This window comes from Labrus bergylta, chromosome 3 (assembly GCF_963930695.1).
Source record: "Labrus bergylta chromosome 3, fLabBer1.1, whole genome shotgun sequence".
NCBI lineage: Eukaryota > Metazoa > Chordata > Actinopteri > Labriformes > Labridae > Labrus > Labrus bergylta.
The window spans coordinates 3,925,114-3,947,963 of record NC_089197.1 but is presented as its reverse complement, the minus strand read 5'-3'; the positions used below and the strand labels follow the sequence as shown (position 1 = coordinate 3,947,963).

Genomic DNA, 22,850 nt, shown 5'->3' with positions numbered 1-22,850 from the left:
TGCAGCGATGGAAGCGGGCAAGAGAAGTGGTTCAGAACGTGCTCAAACTAGGATCAGTGTTGGAGATGCTTTTGAAAAATGGAGAGAGGTTAGAACACAGAAAGGTTTACAGACCCATGCAGAGCTGGATAAACACTGAAGCTTCAGAGTCCACCACATGGTGACCTGAGTGAGCATCAACTCTAGAGAGGAGGGGGGAGAGACAGCTCTCTACCATGTTTAGAATTTGGACTGCAGTACCCATTTTAAACACTAGGTGTCAGAGTTACATATCGCTCCTTTAACTGCTCAAAAACACGGAAAAAAGCTTTCAAACAACATAGTATACAGCGTAATATATCCGCTCCTGAATTAAATTAGCGTTCCTAAATCTGTCCTTGGCGGTTCTAGAAACGTCTTACTTCAGCCTGTTTTATCCCGGAGCTGGTCTCTTCAAATCTTTTTATATGCAGATTGAAGATGCTGGAGGAAGATGCGTCAGGTTGTAGATGTTTTGACTGATGACTTTTCTTGCTCTGTGACTCAGGATACACTGATCTGTGTTTTATGTCTTTAACACGACTCTCTTGTCATTGCGATTCTTTATCTCAGTGAGGGGATTTTCTGGTTAAAATGAATTTTGAATAATTCTCTGACTCTCTCGCTCAACCCCTCCTCTTACCCCTCCTTCTCTCCTCCTATACTTTCTGTTTCCATGGAGACAAACAATCCTCTAGAATATTGATAAACTAAACATGTGATATATGTTGACATATATCACAAAGCTTTTGATGACCATTGTTCTGCACACAGAGCCGAGTGAATACTTCTTTTCCCCACACAGGTCATGTCATTCATTTGATGTCTGAGGTCATTTTGGGTTTTTTTTGTAGCTACCACGATACACAGTCTTCAGCTCTTGTCTTAAGCACCATGACTACAGGCTTTCACAGAATCCTCGACTTTATTACTTGAGGAGTTTTTAGGTTTTCCTGCCTAAACGCAGCCTGACAGTAATTACAGCTGTGACATTTCTGTGCGCCTGGAAGCGAATCCAACATCTCTCCGGATGTTCAAGTTAATCACAGAGTTACAGAGACAGATTGTGTTTTTTATTGAAAACATTATAGAAAGACATTATTCTGTTTTGTTGTTAAATTAAGAGTTTATTCAACTATTTAAAAAGTCTTTCATTTTCTCATTAATTTATTTATGTGTATTTTGTTTTGTCTTTTTTCTCCCAGTCCACTTAATGGAAACGCAATTCTATCAATTCAGAGACAATCTTAAGGGGCGGCTGTGGCTCAGAGTTGGTCGTCTCTCAACTAGAAGGTCTGGGGTTCGATCCCCAGCTCCTGCAGTCACATGTCCGATGTGTCCTTGGGCAAGACACTTAACCCCAAGTTGCTCCTGCTGCTTCGTCAGCGGCTTATAAATGTGTATGAATGGATGAGTTCTACAGTTCACTTAGCAGACCCTTTTATCCAAAGCGACGTACATCAGAGAGTAAGAACAACACAAGCAAGAAAAAAAGAGAACAATGTGAGTAAGAGCAAACGATCAGCTTTGAGTCTGATTGGACACACAGGTGCTGACAGGAAGTGACCAGAGGCAAAGCACAACATTGAGGGCAGTTCTTGAGAGCTCTAATCAGTATAGAAACCATCTTATAAGTCATCATTATCAAACAAAAACCATCGTCACAACCATCATCATCATCAATAATATGGAGACCATCATCATTAAGTTAGTAGGTATTCATGAAAGAGCTGGGTCTTTAGCTTTTTCTTAAAGGTGCAGAGGGACTCTTGTGACCTGCAGTGTCAAAGTGCTTTGAGTAATCAGAAGATCAGAAAAGCTTGAGTCTATTTACCAAGTATATGTCTATGTAACGTGCACACAGCAGGACATCGTTATGTAAGCACTACTGAGCACTGTTTCTTTGAATTTAACCTTTTACACTTCACATTTCATATTTCACTTTTTTCTGATGTTCTGCTGTTTTAGTTTTCAAGTTTATTTTGCAGCGATCCGGCGCTATAATTTCCTTCCTGGTGTTCTATCTAATCACGTCTTACCTCTTGTTATACTACACTGAAACCACGTTAGTCGGCCTTTACGCTTCCTGAAAGTCACTCTGAAGAATCCATTAACAGTAGGTGTCCGAGTTGTTTGAACACCTAGAAAAAAACGACAGCGGTGATAATTAGAACAACCAATGAGGATGAAGGTTAAGATCCTGACTCATTTGAGTTCCCCCCCCCCCCCCCCGATCATTTCTGCCCAATTCAAATACTGCTCATCACTCCTATTAGCTTTGTGGATCTGTCTCATTGTGTCCATCTGTCTGTGTAATTAAAACACTTTATTTGATCCATTATTTTAAAATGTGTGCCACTGCTATTTTATCTTCCCCATTTAAGAAAAAAACAAAAAAAACCCTCAGCTTGTCCTCGCTCTGCCTCGCTCTCTCGCTGCCTTAATTGTCTCGCTGTCATCCTGCTCCTTGTCGTGTTTTAAATTGTCTAAATTAGCAGTATTTGGCCTGCTCCTTCGACGGGAGAGAGCAGCTCTGTGTGTGTGTGTGTGTGTGTGTGTGTGTGTGTGTGTGTGTGTGTGTGTGTGTGTGTGTGTGTCGTCCTCTCTTCTCTAACTCATCCGGAGGCAGTTCAGAGAAGAATCGGAGGGGGGAGAAAGATGTCCTTGATTGAACTACCAACCTCTCAATCAGCAGTCAGACTTCAGGAGGAAATTTATGGCCCCGCACACTCGGAAACACTCCCACTCCGTTTCTGAATCTCACCATTAGTTATCATCATTATTTCCACTCAGCGCCACTTAACTGTGTGTGTGTTTGTGAGTGTGTGTTTGTGAGCGTGTGCACAGTCGGGGAGTGTTATCTCAACTCTTTGCAGTTTGGAAAGGAACTAAAAGAATCATCTGAAAAGCAGCTGTTTGATTACAGAAGCTGCTCGCCCACACACTGTTTTAGCATTCAGTTATTCCGACGTGGTGAGAGTGGTTTAAGTCAGGTGAAGTTGTGCGGGGAAATTATGTGAAGTTACCAAACACTGTGTACCAAAGAGCGTGCATGTGTTGGAATCTTTTTTCATCAGCTAACACCCCCTCACTATCAGCAGAGTGACGCAGAGTTCACAGAAGCTGTTCCTACAGTCATTTCAACATTAGCTACTCTTTTGCTACATTTTCTTCAACGGTATTAAAATTAATTTAATTGGGAAATTTCAGCTTCACTGATTATACGGACGCCCCGATCATGACGTGTGTGAACATGCATCAAGCATGTAATCAGTATGAAAGCATTTTGACATGTGCAGAGCTGTCCTGTTGGTCGATTCTGCCAGATATAACAGTTAAAGAAGCTGTTTCTTCCTGTTGCAATACAAAAAAAATGTGCTTTAACTTGAGAGAAATTGGTCTCTGTGGTATGTCAGGTACATGTTTTCTGTCGATGGGCATGTGTCAATAAACATTTTCCCCCGGAGTGAGATCCAAGCAGAAGTCGAGCCCTGCTGTGTGTGTGTGTGTGTTCCTCCGTTAGTATTTAAGGTCTACTTTGTGGAAGGTGAACCAGAGTAGGCATGTAAGTCGACTCTTGTCTGTTTTGTAAACAAACACTGCTGTCACTGCACGTCTCCAGATGTTGCTCCTCCACTCTCCCTGCTCAAAAAGCACGTTCCTTTGTTCATTCATATTGATTCAATGACTGTGTAATATTGTTGTCCCAGGCATGGGCACACACACACAGCGCTGTGCTCCCATGCTGGCAATGCTGACTCTCGGCTCTGTAACGCCTCTGTTACTCAATGGGGAGATTCTCCCAGAACCCTGAGGTCTGGGCGACACAATTTGATGGATGGATTTTTATTGGACATGGACATCACAATTACATTGGTAAAACCAGATGCATTGTTTGAGTGTTCAAGCACACATGCCAATTCTTAAAGGGGACATATTATGAAAAATCCACTCTTACAGTGTTTTTTAAACATATATCTGTGTAACCTGAGAGTCTACTGACTCACAACATGTGAAATAAACTCATCCAGTCCTTTGTTTGTGGTCTGCATAAGTCTTACAACACAGAGAAAAATGCCCTGTTTCAAATTTTCTCTCCTTGTGATGTCACAGTGGGATTCTGGTTAAAAAAAAAAAAAAAAAAAAAAAAAATCCCCTCCCCTCCCCTGGTATCTCCACCCACGGACTCCACCCCCAGCCTAGAAGAAAACTTTTGCACAGGTCTGCCATTTTTATTCTTGCTACAGAGGAGTGATGTCTACGGGGGGGGGGGGGGGGGGGGGTTATTTCATTTAAAGAGACACACACACCAAAACGGAGCGTTCTGAGAGAGCTGGTTTATACAGGGTCACAAACCTCCTCTAGTGCTTGATTCATGTTATATTTTGACCAAAGCACAGCACAGATGTTTCATTTAGACCACAGGGGGTCTGTTTGAAAAAGGGGAATATGTCCTCTTTAACACTTGTCCTCAGGTTCAGTCAGGTCCACATGTCTTTGCACATTAGGGGAGGCCAAATCAAATCCTCAGGTCTTTTGAATCTCTTGAATTTTTGCAATAGATTGATAAATATACTTTGTTGCAGAGAAAAAAAAACTGCTGTTCTAGCATTACTGAGTATAACTTCTTAATTCTTCTCCAAGGGGATGATAAGATCGGGGGACCCAATTCATGACCTCGCCTAGGGCGTGAAAATGGCCATAGCCGGCCGGCCCTGCTGAGAGACGATGTGTATCTATTACATTTAAAACACAGCCAGCAGCAGAAAGACAGGACTTAAGCTGATATACGCATTTGATATCACTTGATATCTATTTGATGCATGATGTCAAATTGCCTTCACCATATAAAAGTGATCGCACATTGCAGATTTGTATTGTATCAAACAGGCCAACGTACACAGCAGCTTACAAAATATCACTTCAGTTTTAATGAGTCTCAATCAGTCTGCAAAACTGAACTTAGAAATAATGTTTGCATGCACCAGTCATTACATCTACTCAAAAGATATGTAATCTGTGAAAACATGAGTAAACACCTGTGTGGGTGGACCAAAGCCGTGCACCGTGCTGGGACTTTAAGATAAATGTAAATTAGATACACGACTGGAATAAGGAAAAGTTATGAAGAGGGCTTGGAGTGGTTGAAGACCTTTAAAGTGTGCAGGTGATAAGTTCTGAAGGCAAACGCCTGCATGACTCAGAAAGGAGCCGTTGCACTTGTTATCACACACTCCAGTTATAAATCTGAACAGTGTGTGTTGATTTTCATTTCCTTTATAAAGTGACTTCAATGTTTAATCACAGCAAACCTAAATTGACAAAAAAAGCTACAGAAAACAAGGAAAACAGAAAAGCAAAAAGATCACACAAAATATGAGAAATGTTAAAAGCTATTTTTTAAAAACACGTAGTGGTTGCAATGAGTCTTTTTTGCCAAGCCGACAATCAGAGCTTTGATAAGTATCCATTGACTGATTTGATGGGCTGGATCTGATGTCGAGGGGCAGATTGATTTTAGACAGCTTTAGACATTGTTATCTGAACTGTTACGATTGTGATCAGGGACATACAAAAGCTCATTTCCCGTTTCATATTTTGTTTTTTGAAAGGTTTTAAGAAATAATCAGGTTGATAACTGCAAAACCTCATGGGGCTGTGAGGCCATGGAAGGGCTCAGCTAAGGAATCAAACTATTTCATGTGACTGTTTCCTTCACTCTCTGCACAAAGCTGTGGAAGGTGGCGATCCATAGACTTCATAAAACATGGACGTAGTTTTGGAAGCCCAAGGATGGTGTGTCGACGTGTTGAAAATGCTAAATCTCAACCTAACTTTGGATCAAACCAGAAACAGACCAAGACAGGGGCGGCTGTTGCTCAGTTGGTAGAATCGGACATCTCTCAAGAGGGCAAGACACTTAACCCCAAATGGTTCCCGCCGCTTTGTCAGCGGCGTATGAATGGATTACTTACCTCTGATGATCTCACTCCACAGCAGCCTCGACCATCAGTGTGTGAATGTGTAGGTGTGACCTGCGGTGAAAAAGAGCTCTGAGTGGTCAGAAGAATAGAAAAGCGCAATACTTACTACACAAACTCAAGTCTATTTACCATTTACTTGGACTTGAGGCACACCTTGAGAATCTCGACAAACAGCAACGCTCCTGTTGTTATATCAGTAACGCTCCTCATTTTGCACAACATGTTTATTTCTGCTGTCAAAATGAGCATTTCAACATGGGGTGTGTATGTAACCCGGAGCTTTTACAGCCAGCCTCAAGAGGACAATCAAGGAACTGCATTTGTTTTTGTTTTTTTTGCATTCCCTCATCGGCTTCATTTTGCTGCTTGGTTGCAACACAGTCATCAGAGACACTGTTAACGTGTCCGACCTGCTGGAGCGCCAGCACTTATCAGGTTATATTCTCAGGCTGGCTTTGGTTTGGCCAAGCTCTCACTGCATGCTGGCCAAGATAAGGTCCTTCAGTTGCTAAAATCAGCTTCTAATTGGCAGGACGTTTTGCTCATTCAGTCTGTATCTTATGTGCAGGAGGCAGCTGCTTTGCATGCTCTGCCGGTCACTTCATGTCGGCGTTAGCCTGAGGCGAGGTCCTGTGTGCTGAACCGTAAACAGTGAGGAAGCTGCACAGTGGGTGTTAAGATGTTGCTGCAACAGGTGTGCGTCTTCGATTGGTGCAGCCACTTTTACGTGGGGCTGTTTGATCTTTGAAGAGCCAACATTGACATTTTAACCCTTATCAAGTTGCTCTGGAAAACACTGGAGAAAATTTGAGCACATACTTAGCATTGTAAGCATTCATTTAGAGATGTGATCAGTGGAAGCTAACAAAGGCAAGGCCAATGATCCCTCTCCATTAAGTCTGTAGGGACTTGGAGGGTTGCCTGTTCAGGAAACATTGGTTACAGCAGTTTTAAGATATTAATTACACCTTACACTTAAGAATTCCCATCTGGCCGCCAGTGAAGCTTATCAAAGTATTATTTAGTATCTTGGATTTACTGCTAACTCTGCAAAAGACAGATGCACAAACCCAAACACCAGCCCATACACAATAAAGGAAATCATCCAGCATCTCTTCTAACTCACAGTATTGAGCTTATTAAGCCCATATTTCATTTCAGTAACCTCAGCGGGGAGCGTGCCGGAACTTTTGGCATTTACAGTTGACACACAAAGTAAAATGTTAATCATGTAGGAGGGGGTGGAAGCTGCCCCCCTGGGATGCAGTTAGCGATTAAATCCACACACTCAGAGATAAGTGACAGTGGGAATAACCTTCTTCTTCTTCTGCAGGTCAGGAGGTCAAAACATCAGCCCACAGATCTGCCTGAGAGCCTGTATGAATACACAGATACACATTAACCCATCACAGCATAAAGCACACACACATCTTCTTCATCCATCCATTATCTATATCACTTGTGCAGTTTGGGGTCATGGTGGGCTAGAGCCAATCACAGCTGTCATTGGGCGAGAGGCGGGGTTACACCCTGGACTGTTCACCAGCCAATCACAGGGTTGACATATAGAGACAGACAACCAGCCACACTCACATTCACACCTAATGAATTTTGCAGATAATCTTAATTGACGATATTTATAATGTAAAAATGTGTTAAAATAAAGTGTTGTACTAGCTCGCTCTTGTTAAAAAGTACATTAGATGTTGTTAATGATATGAATGAAAACAACTTATAAAAACAGCTTTTAATCTTCAATTTAAAACTGAGTCATTCATGTAAAATACAATTTAAAGAAGCACTGAAATCAGCAGAGAAAGTCCTGAGATCAAACAGTGCAGGGCCCTTTCCAAATATCCACAGTTCAGTAGGCAGTACTTTTCAGTAGGAGTTTCAGTATACTGAACCTTCGTGGTCATTCAGTGGTCATTGTTTGGGTCCACTTCAGTATACTGAACATTTCAGTATGGATACTAACTTCCTGGTTTTATGCAGTATGGATCAGATGCGTGCTTTCAGGAAATGAACTGTGTTTTACCCACAATGCAGTGCGAAATTAAACGTAAATCGCCACTTCACGTCCGCCTCCAAATCAAAATAAAAAACGAGCGTGGATTAATAGAATCCATTTTTAATCTAGAGTTAAAGTCCTGACTGAAATCACTACTTTTAATTAACAACAGAAAATATAACAAATATCTGCATTATTATAAAACCTTTCCCCCTCTATTTAAATAATGATTTAACTCTTTAAATAATGATTTAACTCTTTAAATAATGATTTAACTCTTTAAATAATGAGTTCACTATTTAAATGTGTCTTTATTGGTTTATTTTATATTCTGTATATTACTGTCTTTCATTTCTACTTTTCTTTATTATTTAGTTATTTAATCTTTTACTTGATTTACATTGTAATATTGTTTTTTGTTTACCTGACTGTATATGTGCATTACTCTTCTTGAATAAAGCTAAACAAAAAAAATAAAAAAACGGGTGAATGCGGTCGGTTTGGGACACGTAAATGACGTCACTTCCTTACTGAATGAATCAGAAGAAGTAGGAACAAATATCTGCCTCCTGAACAGTAGGTACTAACAGTATGCAGCACAGATAGTAGGTACTGCCTACTGATTGAGTATGTACTTGACAATTTGGATACGGCCCAGGTTTGAGTCAAACATTTCAAAATGGCCGACAAAACCTATCACGGCAGCATTTCAAACCAGGCTTGGCAGAGAGTCTGTTGGAGTCCAACGTAGTCCAAAGAACCATGTCTCTCGACCACTTGATTTGGCAGCGTATGGTTTGCAGTGTAATTGGTGAGAGCGTTTGACATTTGTTTCCATCTGTTGCCCTTCGTGCTGGATGACTCTGCCAAAGTTTGCTGAGAGTGTTTTTTGTTCTGTTGGTACCAGAGACGCTCGGCCGCTTTCGTCAGCTCACTCCCGAAGCTTTTCATATTCTTCATATTCTTCATATTCTTCATGTTCTTCATATTCTTCATATTCTTCATATTCTTCATGTTCTGTGCGCTGGTTCATTTGCAAATGATGAAACAAGTCGGCCGTCGAGCCGTCTGATCCCGGTCTATGACATCCTCCTCCTCTAAAGATTTGTTTTTGTGCCTTTATTGTAGAGATGAGGATGTCGGATTCAAACCCAGGCCATCCGCCTCGAGGACTACAGCCTCCGCACAAGCTAGCCAGTCAGCCATCGGCGCCCTAACATCCGTCTTTTCAAAGTCAAACCACCTCTATGCGAGCGAGTGAGGATGATCCACATCTTAAAGATAAAGGCTGCTCGAAGTGCATTTCTTTATTTAACATGTGTCTGTTGTGAGGAACTGCTGTATGCCTTGCAGCCAATCAGATATGAGAATTAACCCAAATGATGCTGCACTGGGTGGCGTCATGGCTACAGGACGGCTATCTGTTAGCATGTTTGTTGTTCATGTAGTTAATCCAGCATACTTCCATCATCCTCCGTTCTTAAACTTTTGATTATACTGCAGGCTTTGTGTCTGTTTCTTATGCTCACAATATGAAACCTGAAGGTCAGAGTGCAAGTTCTATTTTGCACATACAATGAGTTTTGTGTGTCTCTGAGCTGTGCTGTGTGCAGGCAAGAGTTTAGATTAAACGTGACCCTGAGGTTAGCGTGGATGTGTGCCTGTGTTCTCTCATAATAGAGGCCGTGTAAGGTTACCTTCGGTGAACGGGGAAACGCAGGCGTATTAAAACGTTCGTGCAGACACACCACTTTGTCATCGAGCTTGTCGACACACAACCAAGGCTTCTCCTCCTTTCTTGTCATGTCCGTCTCATCCGTGTGAGTACGTCTGCACAAAGAGAGTTTTTAATGTTCGATGTTGAGATGGCTGCCGTCCTTGGAACCACATCGTCAATATGTTCTGCAAATGAAGAAAGCTGTTTGTGGACTGAATAACAAAAACTCAATCAAACTTTTGTAATGACGAGACGCACCTGTGAACACTCCAAAACTTTTTTAATCTCCTTCAAATTGTTCTTATTTGTGTTTTTACAGAGTCCCAGAGCTCTCAAACATAGCTGAGTCTTGTTATGGTGAATATCGTCTGTAGCAGTAAATAATGTTTCCTCCTCTCTCTCTCTGTTTGTCCACAGCACAAAGACCCCTAAGAGGGCCGTGTTTGCAGGCAGCATGCAGCTGCTGGCCGGTGTCAAGCTGTGCACAGGCCGAGTTCTCACCAACCACCCCCATTATGAAGATAAAGACCTGCGGGAGAGGACCAAACAGGTACTGTAGGATGTGCCATACTGTCTAACATACACAGGGGAGGGGAGACTCTCAGAGGGGCTGCACACACACACACACAAACACACACAATACGTGGAAAACGTACCTTTCAAAGTAAATAAAAGGATTCTCCGGTGTCGGCTTTAAAAGTGAGTCATGGTGATTTGTACGCCTATTAGCAGCTCGCTAAGAAAGGGAGTTATTAAAGTGTGTTCAGACATAACACCGGGGTAAATGAAGGGGCGTCCCTGCTGCATACAAATTCAATAAAGGAACCTGATTGGTTTTGTTCTTGCTTTGAGGAAGAGGAAATTGATGCACATAACTGTCTGTGCAAGTTGAAAAATGTTGACAATGTGGCCTCATGGTTTATAAATCTGCATCATTAATGGTCAGGGATGAGAGGGGAAGTGAGAAACAGTAGGGAAGTAACAGAACAGATAATCTGACATCAATCATGTTGCTGAACACAGACAAACTAGAGAGCTTTGACTTTAAAGGCTGAATATGTGATTTTTTACACTTAAATGTATAAATCAAGTATATCCTCTGAAAATAACTCTGTGAGTCATGACTGTCTACAATGGGTGTAACACCCGAGTCCCACTGTCTGTGATGTTTTCAGAGTTTTCAGAGTCCTATCTTCACTTTGTTTACATCGTCAGGACGGCCGGCTGACTCCTCCCCTCTCGTATAAAAGTTGTTTAATTGAGGGACCAGAGAAAAGAAGAATAACATACTGTACTCACTGCTTAACTGTGTTTCTAGATCACGCTCATTTCAGGTAAATTTACATGTCCATTTATCTCCTTTCTTTGTAAACTCTGATTGTTGAATTCTCAGAACGTGTGAACCTCTCCATGTCGTCATGTATCTCCTCAACGATTTCAACCCAGTGTCTAAAAGTAGGAGGGTCCTCTTTGCACCATTTCCTGGTGACTGCTTTGTTGCCTGGAGCCAATCTTTTATCAGATATTTATCTTCACAGTGAACAGATCACCTGAATATAACACCACAAACTCCTGAGGGAATTCATAACCCAGTATTGCCTTCAAAGTAACCCACACATCCTCCCACTACTTCCCCATTTTTGTGTGTGATTATGTCTCCACAAAGTCTCCAGCACGTCTGTCGAGGAGTGAAAACGTTTTGTTGGTCTGTGTTGTGATCGTTTCATGTGCACTCGGTCTTTCAGTAAATCTTTTTTTTTTCTATAAATCGTTTCAATGCAACATCATTGTAACCTTGAGTTAACATGATTACATCTGAACACATGCATCACATTATTCTATACATTCATGCACACACTCTGTTAGGAGACTCATGCTCTGATACGCTGCTGCAGCGAGGCTCTCGTCGGTACGTTCAGAGTAAATACAGCGAAAAAGTCTTCAGCCACATCTAGCTTTGTTGTTCCAGCAAAGTTTTAATGAACATCTCTATTTATTCCTCAGTCTCTTTTTTGAAGACATAACAAGAAAATATTTTCCCAACTATTTAAAACCCACGCAATTTTCAGAACTAAAAACTTCTGCAGGTAACGTCAGTGTTTAGGAGAGCTCTCTGTGCACTTGTTGAACTCTTTGAGGGAGACTGCTTTCACGTTTCTTTCTTCCTCCTGCTACATCATACCAGGTTTCTTTCAGGAGTTCCTCTTTACAATTAGGCAGTCTGTTATTCCTCTCTCCGTCCAGGTGGTCCAATACTGCCCTTATTATAGTCAGACAGGCCGCTCCATGACCCTCAGTGTATAACCAGCTGGTTTTTTTATTTCACTGTATGTGCAGTGTGCTACAGATTGTTATTGTTCTGAAAAATACAACAATTCTCTATTTGGGCGCTTCCCAGGGTGCAGACTACAGTGTGTGTGTGTGTGTGTGTGTGTGTGTGTGTTTGTGTTGTGAGTTAAAACCAACCCTTTTCCAGGCCTCTGGCGGGACTATCCTCTTATTTGGTTTGGACGTCACTTATTTGGCGTCTCACTTAAGACGGTTGAGCCGAGGTTAAAGCGAAGCGCTGAACAAATCTGTGCAGTAATGATGCTATCAGGTAACATGACACAGCCAATCAGCAGGGGCTGCTTTCTGGTGAGCAGAAACCCAGACGAGCTGAAGGTCACAGCCGGCCTTTTTTCAGCAGTCCTGATAACACTGGACAGGCTCCGTTTCCAAGGAGACCGAGGTCATGAGAGAAACGCCGCACATCGACCCAGACTCCAACACTGTCTCCTCTTTGACACGAACCGAATGTGACCAGAGGAAACAAACAACATCACTCAGGTTAACCAGAGGGAAACAAAGTTCCTTGTATAGAATCCAGGACACAAAAGAGACTTTATCAGCCTTATTTGGGAAAGGTCGGGTATCTCTCCGAGCCCACGGCGCTCAGGTGTAAGTGCTCCTCTGTCTCTCCAGTCTCCCCCGATCAAGCTGTAATAAATGATTCTGTGTTCAGAAATGTCTTAAATCAAGAGTTGACAAGCTCCCGCTTTTCCGTCACCATCTGTATTTTATTCATGGTGTGTTTCACATCATTATCTCTTAATTAGCCTAATTAAGTTGTCTGTTATGAGATACTTCCCGTTAGATTAGTATCTGATTCAGCTGCTTGTGTTAACATATTGTGTTCTTTTGATTGAAGGAGAGCTGACACTTTTTTTTTTTAGATTTATTTTTGGAAAATTTGGTAATTTTCTTATTTTTTATTTTTAGCATCCGAGTCGTTGTGTAGATTTCACACTGTGATGTTAAATCTGATTCAGATGTAACAGCAGAAATCACTGCTGGTTTTTTCTCATCTATTTTTTCAGTGTAGTAACAGCTGAGCGTGGACACAATTACAGAGTTCAGACTTAAACACGCAGCCTGAATGTTCTTGTGAGACTGACAGGATGAGAGGAAGGTTAGCTGAATGTTAATCTGAGTGTTTGCAGAGTGTGTTTGATTCTTCATCCCAAATGTCTTTGTTTATTATTTAGTCAAGATCTGAATATTCTGCCTTTAACTTCCTGTTACCCCGGTGACAGCATGTTTCCTGCTTAGTGTGTGTGTGTGTGTGTGTGTGTGTGTGTGTGTGTGTGTGTGTGTGTGTGTGTGTGTGTGTGTGTGTATAGGTGTGTGTGTGTTCGACAGCTGAAGACACTCTGCCTCACACATCTCTCTCTCTCTCTCAGCTCTGTGCTCGTATCCTGCTGGGTGGGAGATGGGGGGCTCTGTGTGTAAGGGGGCCGGTGACCTGCAGTGATTGTGTGAATGAATATGGGACCAGAGGAAGCTCCTGCTGCATCCATTAACTCCCACTGAAGAGTAATGGAGGAACAATGGAGCCTGAAAGTGCTGCAGTGTAGGAAAAAGACGAGACGGTTGGGGTCTTCACTTTAGTGCGTCTTACTGTAGTAATGTAAAGAAATGCATTATTAATGCAGCGTCTCCTGTTTTGTTTTTGCATTGATGCATGATGCAGAGGAAACCACTTTTTAGAGCAGCCTGAGGAAGTTAAACGTTTCAATTTGATTCTGTCTGTTTTACATAAAGACTTGTTTTTGTGCAGAAGTTTAACAAAATGTATTCAAGCTTTTTCGTCCTTTATGTGTTTGAATTCTTTGCTTCACTTTGCCTTGATGCTATCTGTTGGTCCTTTAGCCTTTGCACTTCCTGTCTTTGAACCACATTAGCAGGATAAACAGAATTCACACAATAAAGACGCCGTTTATAAGAACACATCCAGGCTTTACACGCTGCACACAAAAGCACATGAAGCTGAAGAAAAACATGATAGCCAATTAGCTCGACTATTAATATTCATTTGGTTTTGATCCTCCCCTGTGCATTTCCTTCTTACAACAAGCAGGACATTATGTGTGTGTGTGTGTGTGTGTGTGTGTGTGTGTGTGTGTGTGTGTGTGTGTGTGTGTGTGTTTGAGTGTGTGTAGGTCGTCTCATGGATAGCTGACTCCATGTTTTGCCTCCCAGCGGGGGAGTCCACTGTGCTGAGCCGCTGGCCCGACCTGAGCTGAGTGTAGAGTTCATTAATGATCCACGACACTGCTGCAGACCTTCTGGGCTCCGAGTGTGTGTGTGTGTGTGTGCGTGCGTGCGTGCGTGCGTGTGTGTGAAGCTCCTTAATGGTGATTTCGGCTCTTCTCTCTTCTTTGTTTTTTTTTTCTCTGGCTATAATTTGTGTGTGGATTTAAAAGCTTCATTAGTGGACACAGAACATAATTATTCTTTAAACTTGTAACTGTTGGAAGATGTTGAGTTTTGAGATTTGAAGTTTTGACGGCCCGTTATTATAATAATAATCTAAAATGTACTGTCAACGTAACATAAAGCTGTGGTTTTAGCTAGAGATGCACCGACACTGATACTGATTCAGATATTTTTATGATCATAACTAACAGTGTTATTGTTGTTGTCGGTATTATGTGTAAGGCAAAGGCTTCACATACAAACAGGAAGCAGAAACAGCTGTCAGGTTTTCAAATTAAAAGTCTTAATCTGAAGTGTAAGATTTGTAATTTTGATCATTTAGAGGGAGCTGTTCCATCTCTTCTGCACGTCGTCATGGAGACGGTTTGTAAACACTTCTTACAGTTCAGTCTGAGCGTCTTCAAAGTGAGACTGAGCGAGTTGAGAAGATTTAAAGTGCCCACCATCTTTCTTGACCTGTGACGTGGATCAGTGCCGTCAGTCCGATATCTGATACGTCACTATAGGACCCGATAACGATATTAAATCGGATCGGTCTCATGTCTGGCTTCAGTGACATCGGAGGGTATTTTTTGGGGTGTGCTTGCCCTCATTTAAACCGAACCCCCCTCCCTCACTGCTGCTGGGTTCACTTTCTCTCCTGATAAACACGATGATTCTATTATTACAGTACTTAGCGGTTGCGTGATTTGTCCATTTAAATCCGTTTCTGCGTGAAATTAAAAGTCTGATTCCACATCGTTCTGATCAGTTTTGTTTAACACTTGTTGTTTTGGCCCTCGCTCTGATTTAGTTTCACCAATACTTGTTTTCAATCAGATTTCTTCAGTAAACATTTTTTAATAGAATCCAAATCAGACTTTCATCAGAAAATAAATGTGGCTGGTAATAGAGTTCCAGCAGAGAGCGTTTTTTTTTCTTCTCCTTCCAACATTATTGGTGGTAAATTACGAAGCCAGAAGATCTTTTTTTTTTTTTCACAGAGAAAAAGCAATCATAAACTCCACACAATCCTAAATAAACCCACTTTCATTCTGTGCGTGTCTGTGTGTGAGAGAGCAGGTGTATCAGGTGTACGGTCGGCGGTCCCCCGAGGAGGTCTACGACATCCTGAGAGCCACCGGGGCCGACTACGTGGTTCTGGAAAACAGCATCTGTTACGAGCGGAGACACAGACGAGGCTGCAGACTGAGAGACCTGCTCGACCTGAACAACGGACATGTGGGTGGCATTTATTTAACATGACTCAGCCTGTGTGTGTGTGTGTGTGTGTGTGTGTGTGTGTGTGTGTGTGTGTGTGTGTGTGTGTGTGTGTGTGTGTGTGTGTGTGTGTGTGTGTGTGTGTGTGTGTGTGTGTGTGTGTTATCTCCTCTGCCAGCTTGTGTGTCTGGGTGAAAGCTTGCAGCCTCCTCACAGATCAATACTTTTACTTCGTCCACACGTCATCGTCTCTCACTGTTTTTTTTTTTTTGGTTTATTTCTGTTGTTTCCTCGTCTTTCTGGCGCCCTTCTTCATCGTACCTGGTGGTGCTTTCTGTCCGTTTTAATCTTAAATCCATATTTCTTATCTTCTTTTTCTACCAGTACCTGAGATCCCCTCTGCCCAATCTTATCACCTTAAATTAATTAAATATGACAGCTGACACCTACCTTGTTTTTCTATTTTCTGTTTTTGCAGTGGTTGTAAGTTCAGCCCGACCGATATGATCATTTTTGGGCCAATTACTGATATCGATCAAAAAAAAAAATCTGATACCAATATATTGGCCGATATCTTTCTTCTATCTTTGTTTGTTTTAGACATTGCATCTTCATGTGTAGTTGTACTTCCCTCTTAGGGGGGCTGCATCGTCACAGCACATGTTAAAATAATCAACCAACATAGGCTTTCGTGAGGAATCCATCACTGCAGACGTGCTGTCACATCCAGCTGGCAGACGAGCAAAGTGAAATCAGAGCGTCTGACAGGCCGTCCATCACCCTGCTGCTGTTTATCTCCACAGTGTTGATGATGTACTGATTGACACGTGGTGGTCCCATTAAGACTGGACATTAGTGTAAGCTGCCTGTCATTCCTGTCGCTGTTTGATGATGACACGCTCGCTCTCTGTGCCTTCAGGTTATGGACGGGCCGGGAGAGAACGACCCCGACCTCGTCCCCGCCTCCCACCCTCGATTCTGCGAAGCCATCCAGACGGAGGACGCGGCCTACTCGGCCCTTTTCACCAGAACATTTCAAAACAAAACCTTCCACGTGTACAGAGTCAAGAAGAAACGCAAGAAAGGCTCCAAGACATCGTCAGAGGCCAGCGGGACTCAGTAGCAGGAAAGTAAAAAAAAAAAAAAAACTCCATCAGAGGCCGGAGGGGAGAGAGAGAGAGAGAGAGACGGAGGAGTAGAGAAGAGTCCTCGCTGCTCCGAGCCCAGCTGTGATCACGACCATTATTATTTGAACACTCGACTCTGTGAACTGAGCTGTGAGAGCAGCGGGGGCTTCTTCCAGCTCGGGGGGGGGGGGGGGGGGGGGGGGGCGCTCTGTTTCAGAGAGAGAGAGAGAGAGAGAGAGAGAGAGTGTGGAAGCACCTTAAGGAGTCCTGCACCCTTCCAACCTTTCAACCCGCTCTCCTCCTCCTCCTCCTCCTCCTCCTCCTCCTCCCAGCTCACACTGCTGCAGACGGACAAACAAAAAAAACCATCTAGACGACCCCCTCAGCAGGGTCCGAAACACCACGAGCAAACACTAATATTTTAGTTTCCATCTGAACCACTCTGTGTTATCTTTCCACCGCAACAGGGATGAGTCATTGCTGCTGAGCTTTTGTTTTCTACTGAGGCTGACAAGCATTGAGAGAAATGTAGGTCCATTAAAAAAACTATATAAACTCCTCAAGCAAAAGTTTGGAAACGTGATTTCGGTCACTGTTTTTGATTAGTCATCTTTACAACAAGGTATAACTTGTAAGGATCATGCAGTCGTAGAATGAGCAGCACAGCTAAACGTGTGGGTAGCAGGAGTGAACACCAACAGAAGAACATTGCAGGGGATTTTGGCACGGTTTTTTTTGGGCACTACCCACACATTTAGCTGTGTTGCTCCTTCCACAATGCACTATCCTTAAAAGTTATATACCTCATTGTAAAGGTGACTAATCAGGCTTTCCAACGATATAAAACACAACACAAATTAGTATTATTAAAGAAATATTAATACAACCGAAATATTGTTTCCAAAGTTTATTATATGATTAAAACATCCTAAAAGTCGAGTCAGGGACAGGGGGTGCAAATGAGGGCGCACTCACACTAGGCAATCCGTACCGTGCCCAAGCAGCCTTCACCCTCAAAGTCCAGGTCGTTGGACTAGTGGGAGTGCTCTGCTGCATGCTCAAGCATCGTACACCTCCTCTGCCCTGGCACGCTTTGAAGAGGTTTGCTTTGGCACGGTACAGTTCATGCACGAGCACAACCGATATCGAGAAATCCCAGAGTGTTCTGGATGTATCCGACTCGAGTGACTCAAAATAAGACACAAAGTCAGTGAAGTAGCTGTCGTGTTATCAGACTATCGGACTCCACCGTGCCCCTTTTTTTAAATGTTTGAGTCCCACGCTTCACGATCACATAAAGCCATGCATGTGTTGTGTTGCGACGTTATGTTTAAGAGGTAACCGTGCTCAGGCCCGGTTAGTCCTGGAGCAGTGTGACCGCAGGCCAGTGGAGGAATGAGGGGAGGGGGGACAATCGTGCTTAACAGAGCGGAGCAGACTGGTGTGAGTGTGCCCTTAGCCACGCCCAGAAACCCGTATGCATGGCGTCTACTTTATATTTCAAATATGAAGCGAAGTTCATTACATGTATCCCTGTTAAATAAAGAAATAGAATAAATAGAATAAAACATTTAAGCAACAACAACAACAACAGCAAACCTTTAACTTTAAAAGTTATATCAAAAGTAAAGATTATTTTATTAACTTCATACTCGGCAGTGAAAAAAGAACGACGTGTGCTTTTGGGCTAATGTCACAAAGTAAACTCAGAGATGTGATGAGCCTCACAGACGAGGAGACCTTAAAGAACTTTAACCTTCACAGAACTTTCTGTTAGTCAAAGTTTTTATAGAAAAACAGTCAGAGGGCTAGAAAAGAAATTTACAAGCTCAAGTCCATTCAGCGATTAAAATGTGTTTTGACTCATTTCAAGTTTCATCCATGTCTTTTTAAAAGTTTACTAAAGGTTTCTCTCGACCTTGCAGGTATTTATGTGACGACCCAATCAGAACCCGATCTTTGGTGAAATTGTTGAAAAGTCAAGAAATGATCGGTTTTGGTTTTGAGCTCCTGAAAATATTCAATGTGCACTTGAGTCTGTTTGAGGTTTACACTTCTTCTTCTTCTTTTTCTGTGACAAAAAAATGCTCGCAGATATTTCCTGCTTTTCTTTTCTTTTTTCAAAGCCAGCACACTTCCTGTTCGAACTTTGACTGTGAGGTTTTCGTCCTGTGGATGTGTTTTTGTCTCCTGTGGGAGTTTACACCGTTTGTTTAACTTTGACCACTGGCTTGAATCAGATCAGTTTGGCACTATTTGTGGAGAGATGTATTTTAGCTGCATCTGATTGGTTACCCCCTTTAAAGGAAAGACTGAAATTCTTTGAGTCAGTTTGGAGGTTGTAACCGCTGCTCGAATGTGTTTTGGGCGTTAAGAGCGAGGTCAAAGCTGGTACCAAGTGATATTTTTTGACAGTGTTGTTTTGTTTTGATTGCTGTCGGCTCTGTGATTCTCATCAGCAGCAGCCTCCACCTTTCCACTCGCTCTTCTCTCTCACACACACACACACACACACACACACACACACACACACACACACACAAACACACATGAATGATGTAAGTGGTGAGGAAATTGCGGCTGGCTGACAACGATGCTGATTCCCCCGCCGCAATCCAAAATAGTTTGTAAAAGAGAGGGGGGGAGGGAGAGAGGGGGGCAGCACTCGCATATCAAACTGAGGCTTTGTGGTTGGAGAAGAAAGTGAGGAGGAGCGGCGGGGAGGGCGGCGAGGACAGAAAAGACTCATGTTTAAACAGCAGCAGACGAGAGATGAGAGTGCATCAAAACACAGATTCAAAATGATCTGAGCCCCTTCCTCGCATTTTGTTTCTCTTCCTTCCAAAGAAAGAGAAAGAAGAAGAAGGTGATTAAAAGGCTGGAGCTGTAATTATGGGCCGGCCAGTCCCAGCTGCCTGCTACAAAGAGCTGTTATGAGGGTACAACACACACACACACACCTTCACACCCCCCCTCGCTCGCTCCTTACCTTCGTCTCAGTCTGCCTATATTTGTACACTTGTTAATAAGGACCTCTGTCTTTGATAACCCACACACTCGCAGATGCATGAACCCCTCCTGCAGCGGTTTGTTGTGGAGCTCTTTGATAACGTGTTGTTCGTTAGCCGCGGCCTCGTTGTAATGCATACCAATCAGATCAGTGTGCCGCAGCTACAGCTCCCCGCTCCCACCCTTTTATTATTGGATGTTTAATTTAGGAGATGTGTGATTGCTTTATCCGAGAGCGAAGTGATTCCATTATGTTCTGCCTAATAAGAGTTTACTAATGTCATATTCTCTCAGCATTCTTAATTTCCATGCATATTGGGATTAGTAGTTCATAACGCAGCCGGCTCGGGTGCTTCTTTTTTCTTTTTTTTTCTTAATGAAAGAGGAGCGAAGGAAACTATTTGTGTTACTCATGAAGAATTCAGATCAACACTTCGTTTATGTTTTTAAAATGTTTTTAGAACTGAGCAGTGGATGTTTTTCCAAAGTAAATGAGGCCACTTAAATTCATATTTTGCTCGAGAAATGAAGAGTTGCACATGTGCCAGAAACCGTGCCAGAAACCAAGCCAAAAGCCAAATTCACAGCCCGCCTCCAAGGGTAAAAGCAAAAACAAGGTTCACCCTCGTTTCAGAACGAGCTTTCTGGGTGTTGTTTCGCCTCGCTGCGATTATATTTTCCTCTCAGTCCAGGTCCGTCATATTCGTCCAATCGCTGAGTTGTATCCTCTCCTAAACTGGAGGAAACACACCAGCTCCGAGTCAACCAAATCAATTCCTGAAAATCCAGTCAGAGGAAAGGGTCTCTGCAGACACAGTCACCACCACGGAGGACTAGAAGTGATGACTGAGCAGAATTACTTTTGCATGAGTTTATAGTTGTTGTTTTTTTTTTTATGTAAAAGCTACTGACTCTATCTTTAAAATTTGCACATCTCATTTTGACAGCCTCAGAGCAGACAGCCTCTCAGGGCCCGGACCCCCAGGTTGGGACCACATTGGCTCCATGTTTTATATTTCTGTCCTCTTTATGTTTCAGTAATGTTTCTTTAGTATTTCTAGCTTTACACAATGCAAAATGATTTTCTTTCCTTTTTTGTGACCTGTAGTGTTCATTGTCTGTAACTGTTGTTGAAAATTGTTCTGCTGGAGTGAGCCGAGCGGAGCCGAGGGGAAGTTGTCGCTAGGTCATCCAAGTTTTTACTTTGAAAAAAATGTAATTAACCCAGAGTTCATAGTAATTTAGTTCAACTTAAAATAGGGGGAACAACAAGGTAGGAATGAGAACTTTTCTGGTTTTGGAAGAAGAGTTTCAGAGTCCACTTCTGGTGTTTGAGATAAGAGCGAGCTCCTACATTGTTGTTCAGAGATATCCCAAAAGGTAACTGATGGGGTTGAGGTGAGGTGAGGGCTCCGTGCAGGCCGACGACATTTTGAAAAAAAAGAATAAGGACCAGAGACTATAAATATACAGTGGAAGAGTAACTACTGTAGCCTCTGCGACATCACTCATTGGATGGAGACAACCACTTTAAAGCCTTGACTTTGGCCATTAGAGCTGCTGGTGTGAAGGCTGTTTGGAGCCAGAAATATTAAACCACATGTTGAAACATGACGGCTCTTTAATGGTTGACAGGTTGCCATGGTAGCTAATTGTCAGAGGAAAGAACATGGCCTCATTTGCACCCTGCTTTCTCATTTATTTCACTCTAAATGGGACCATCGTATATGAATAGATTGAAACTATCTCTGCTGCAGACCATGAGTGTTCAGGGTGTTTCTGTCGGCTGGTTTAATTTACTGTCTCGCTCGTCATGGTTGTCGATCACTATGTTACGTAGCTCTGAAGATTGAGATGATGTTTTTTTTCAGCATCTGCTTCTAGAATTTCAAACACAGGGATGGAAAAGGTGAAAGAGTATCCTCGCTGATACTTGATATGTATTGACGAGATGGCACACAAAGCAGACACATAACAATGCTGTCTAAAGCCGCCGGAGTCCGAGTCGAGGCTCAGCTAAACTGCGGTTCAGATCGATGTCTGGGTGCATGTCGGAGCAGGAGTTGAAGTCAATACAGACCGACGTTTTGTTTTGTTACATTCACTGTCAGATCATTTGTGTTCATGTTAGAGTGCAGCTTTGATGCATGTGCCAATCTTTAAAAAAGAAATCTGCCGGCAAAAACAGAAAATGCCGCTGAGCCAGTGCCGTGTAAATACAATGAAACTATGAAACAATGTGAAGTTATAAGGGTCGACTCGAAGCCACTGCTAAGGAGGCAAAACATACTGTACACAGACTGAGGCTTTTCATTAAAGGAAGAATGTGCAACATTTTGATCCAGTAGACGCCGCCTGGAGCACCAGCATGAAACCAAAACAAACTTCTGTTTGGCCACGCCTCCTCCGCTCTCCTCCAACGACACACCTCCAGCCCCTCTCCACTTCAAAGTTCACACAAAGGAGTTATGAATTCGAACGCATCACGATTAAGCACGATAAAGCGCAATCGACGTACAAAATTGTCCTTTGCTCGAGCTGCAATCACCTGTGTCCTGCATCGTTGTGCTTGCATGCTAATGTTAGCTTGTAGCTTCATATTGCACATAAATTGAAACAGAGTGACCGTGATCTAAAAACTCTTACTAACATTCAAATAATCAGTGAGTATGTTCTTCTTCTTCTCTCTAGTTCTTGACTAAAACAGCTTTTATACACAAGGGGAGGAGCCGGCCGTCCCGTCCATGTAAACACGGCTCTGACAACAACACAGCCAGCGGGACTCGAGCTTCTCCCTCATTGTAGACAGTCAGGACTCAGAGACACATTTACACAGGACAGACTGGATCTCTGATGTATTGAAGTGTAAAATGTTGCACATTCTTCCTTTAAATAGAACTCCAGGTACATTTTGATTGGCCAGCATGTCGGCCGCTCTTCTCAACGAACTGATGCACCTTAAATTCTGTGACTGAGAGAAATATGGTGAGATGAATGCGAGTGCCTTTGGTCCTTTTTCCCCTCCA

At 42.7% G+C, this 22,850-nt stretch overlaps 1 protein-coding gene across 1 annotated transcript in view; it reads left to right on the top strand.

Moving 5' to 3' along the window:
• The window catches only part of dpy19l3 (dpy-19 like C-mannosyltransferase 3), a 72,889-nt gene extending 55,872 nt beyond the window's left edge, over positions 1 to 17,017 (top strand). The window contains 3 exon segments of the mRNA XM_065952498.1: positions 10,148 to 10,280; positions 15,551 to 15,709; positions 16,608 to 17,017. Coding sequence (XP_065808570.1) covers positions 10,148 to 10,280; positions 15,551 to 15,709; positions 16,608 to 16,811 — 496 coding nt within the window. The 3' untranslated portion in view covers positions 16,812 to 17,017.
• Positions 17,018 to 22,850: the final 5,833 nt, after the last annotated feature.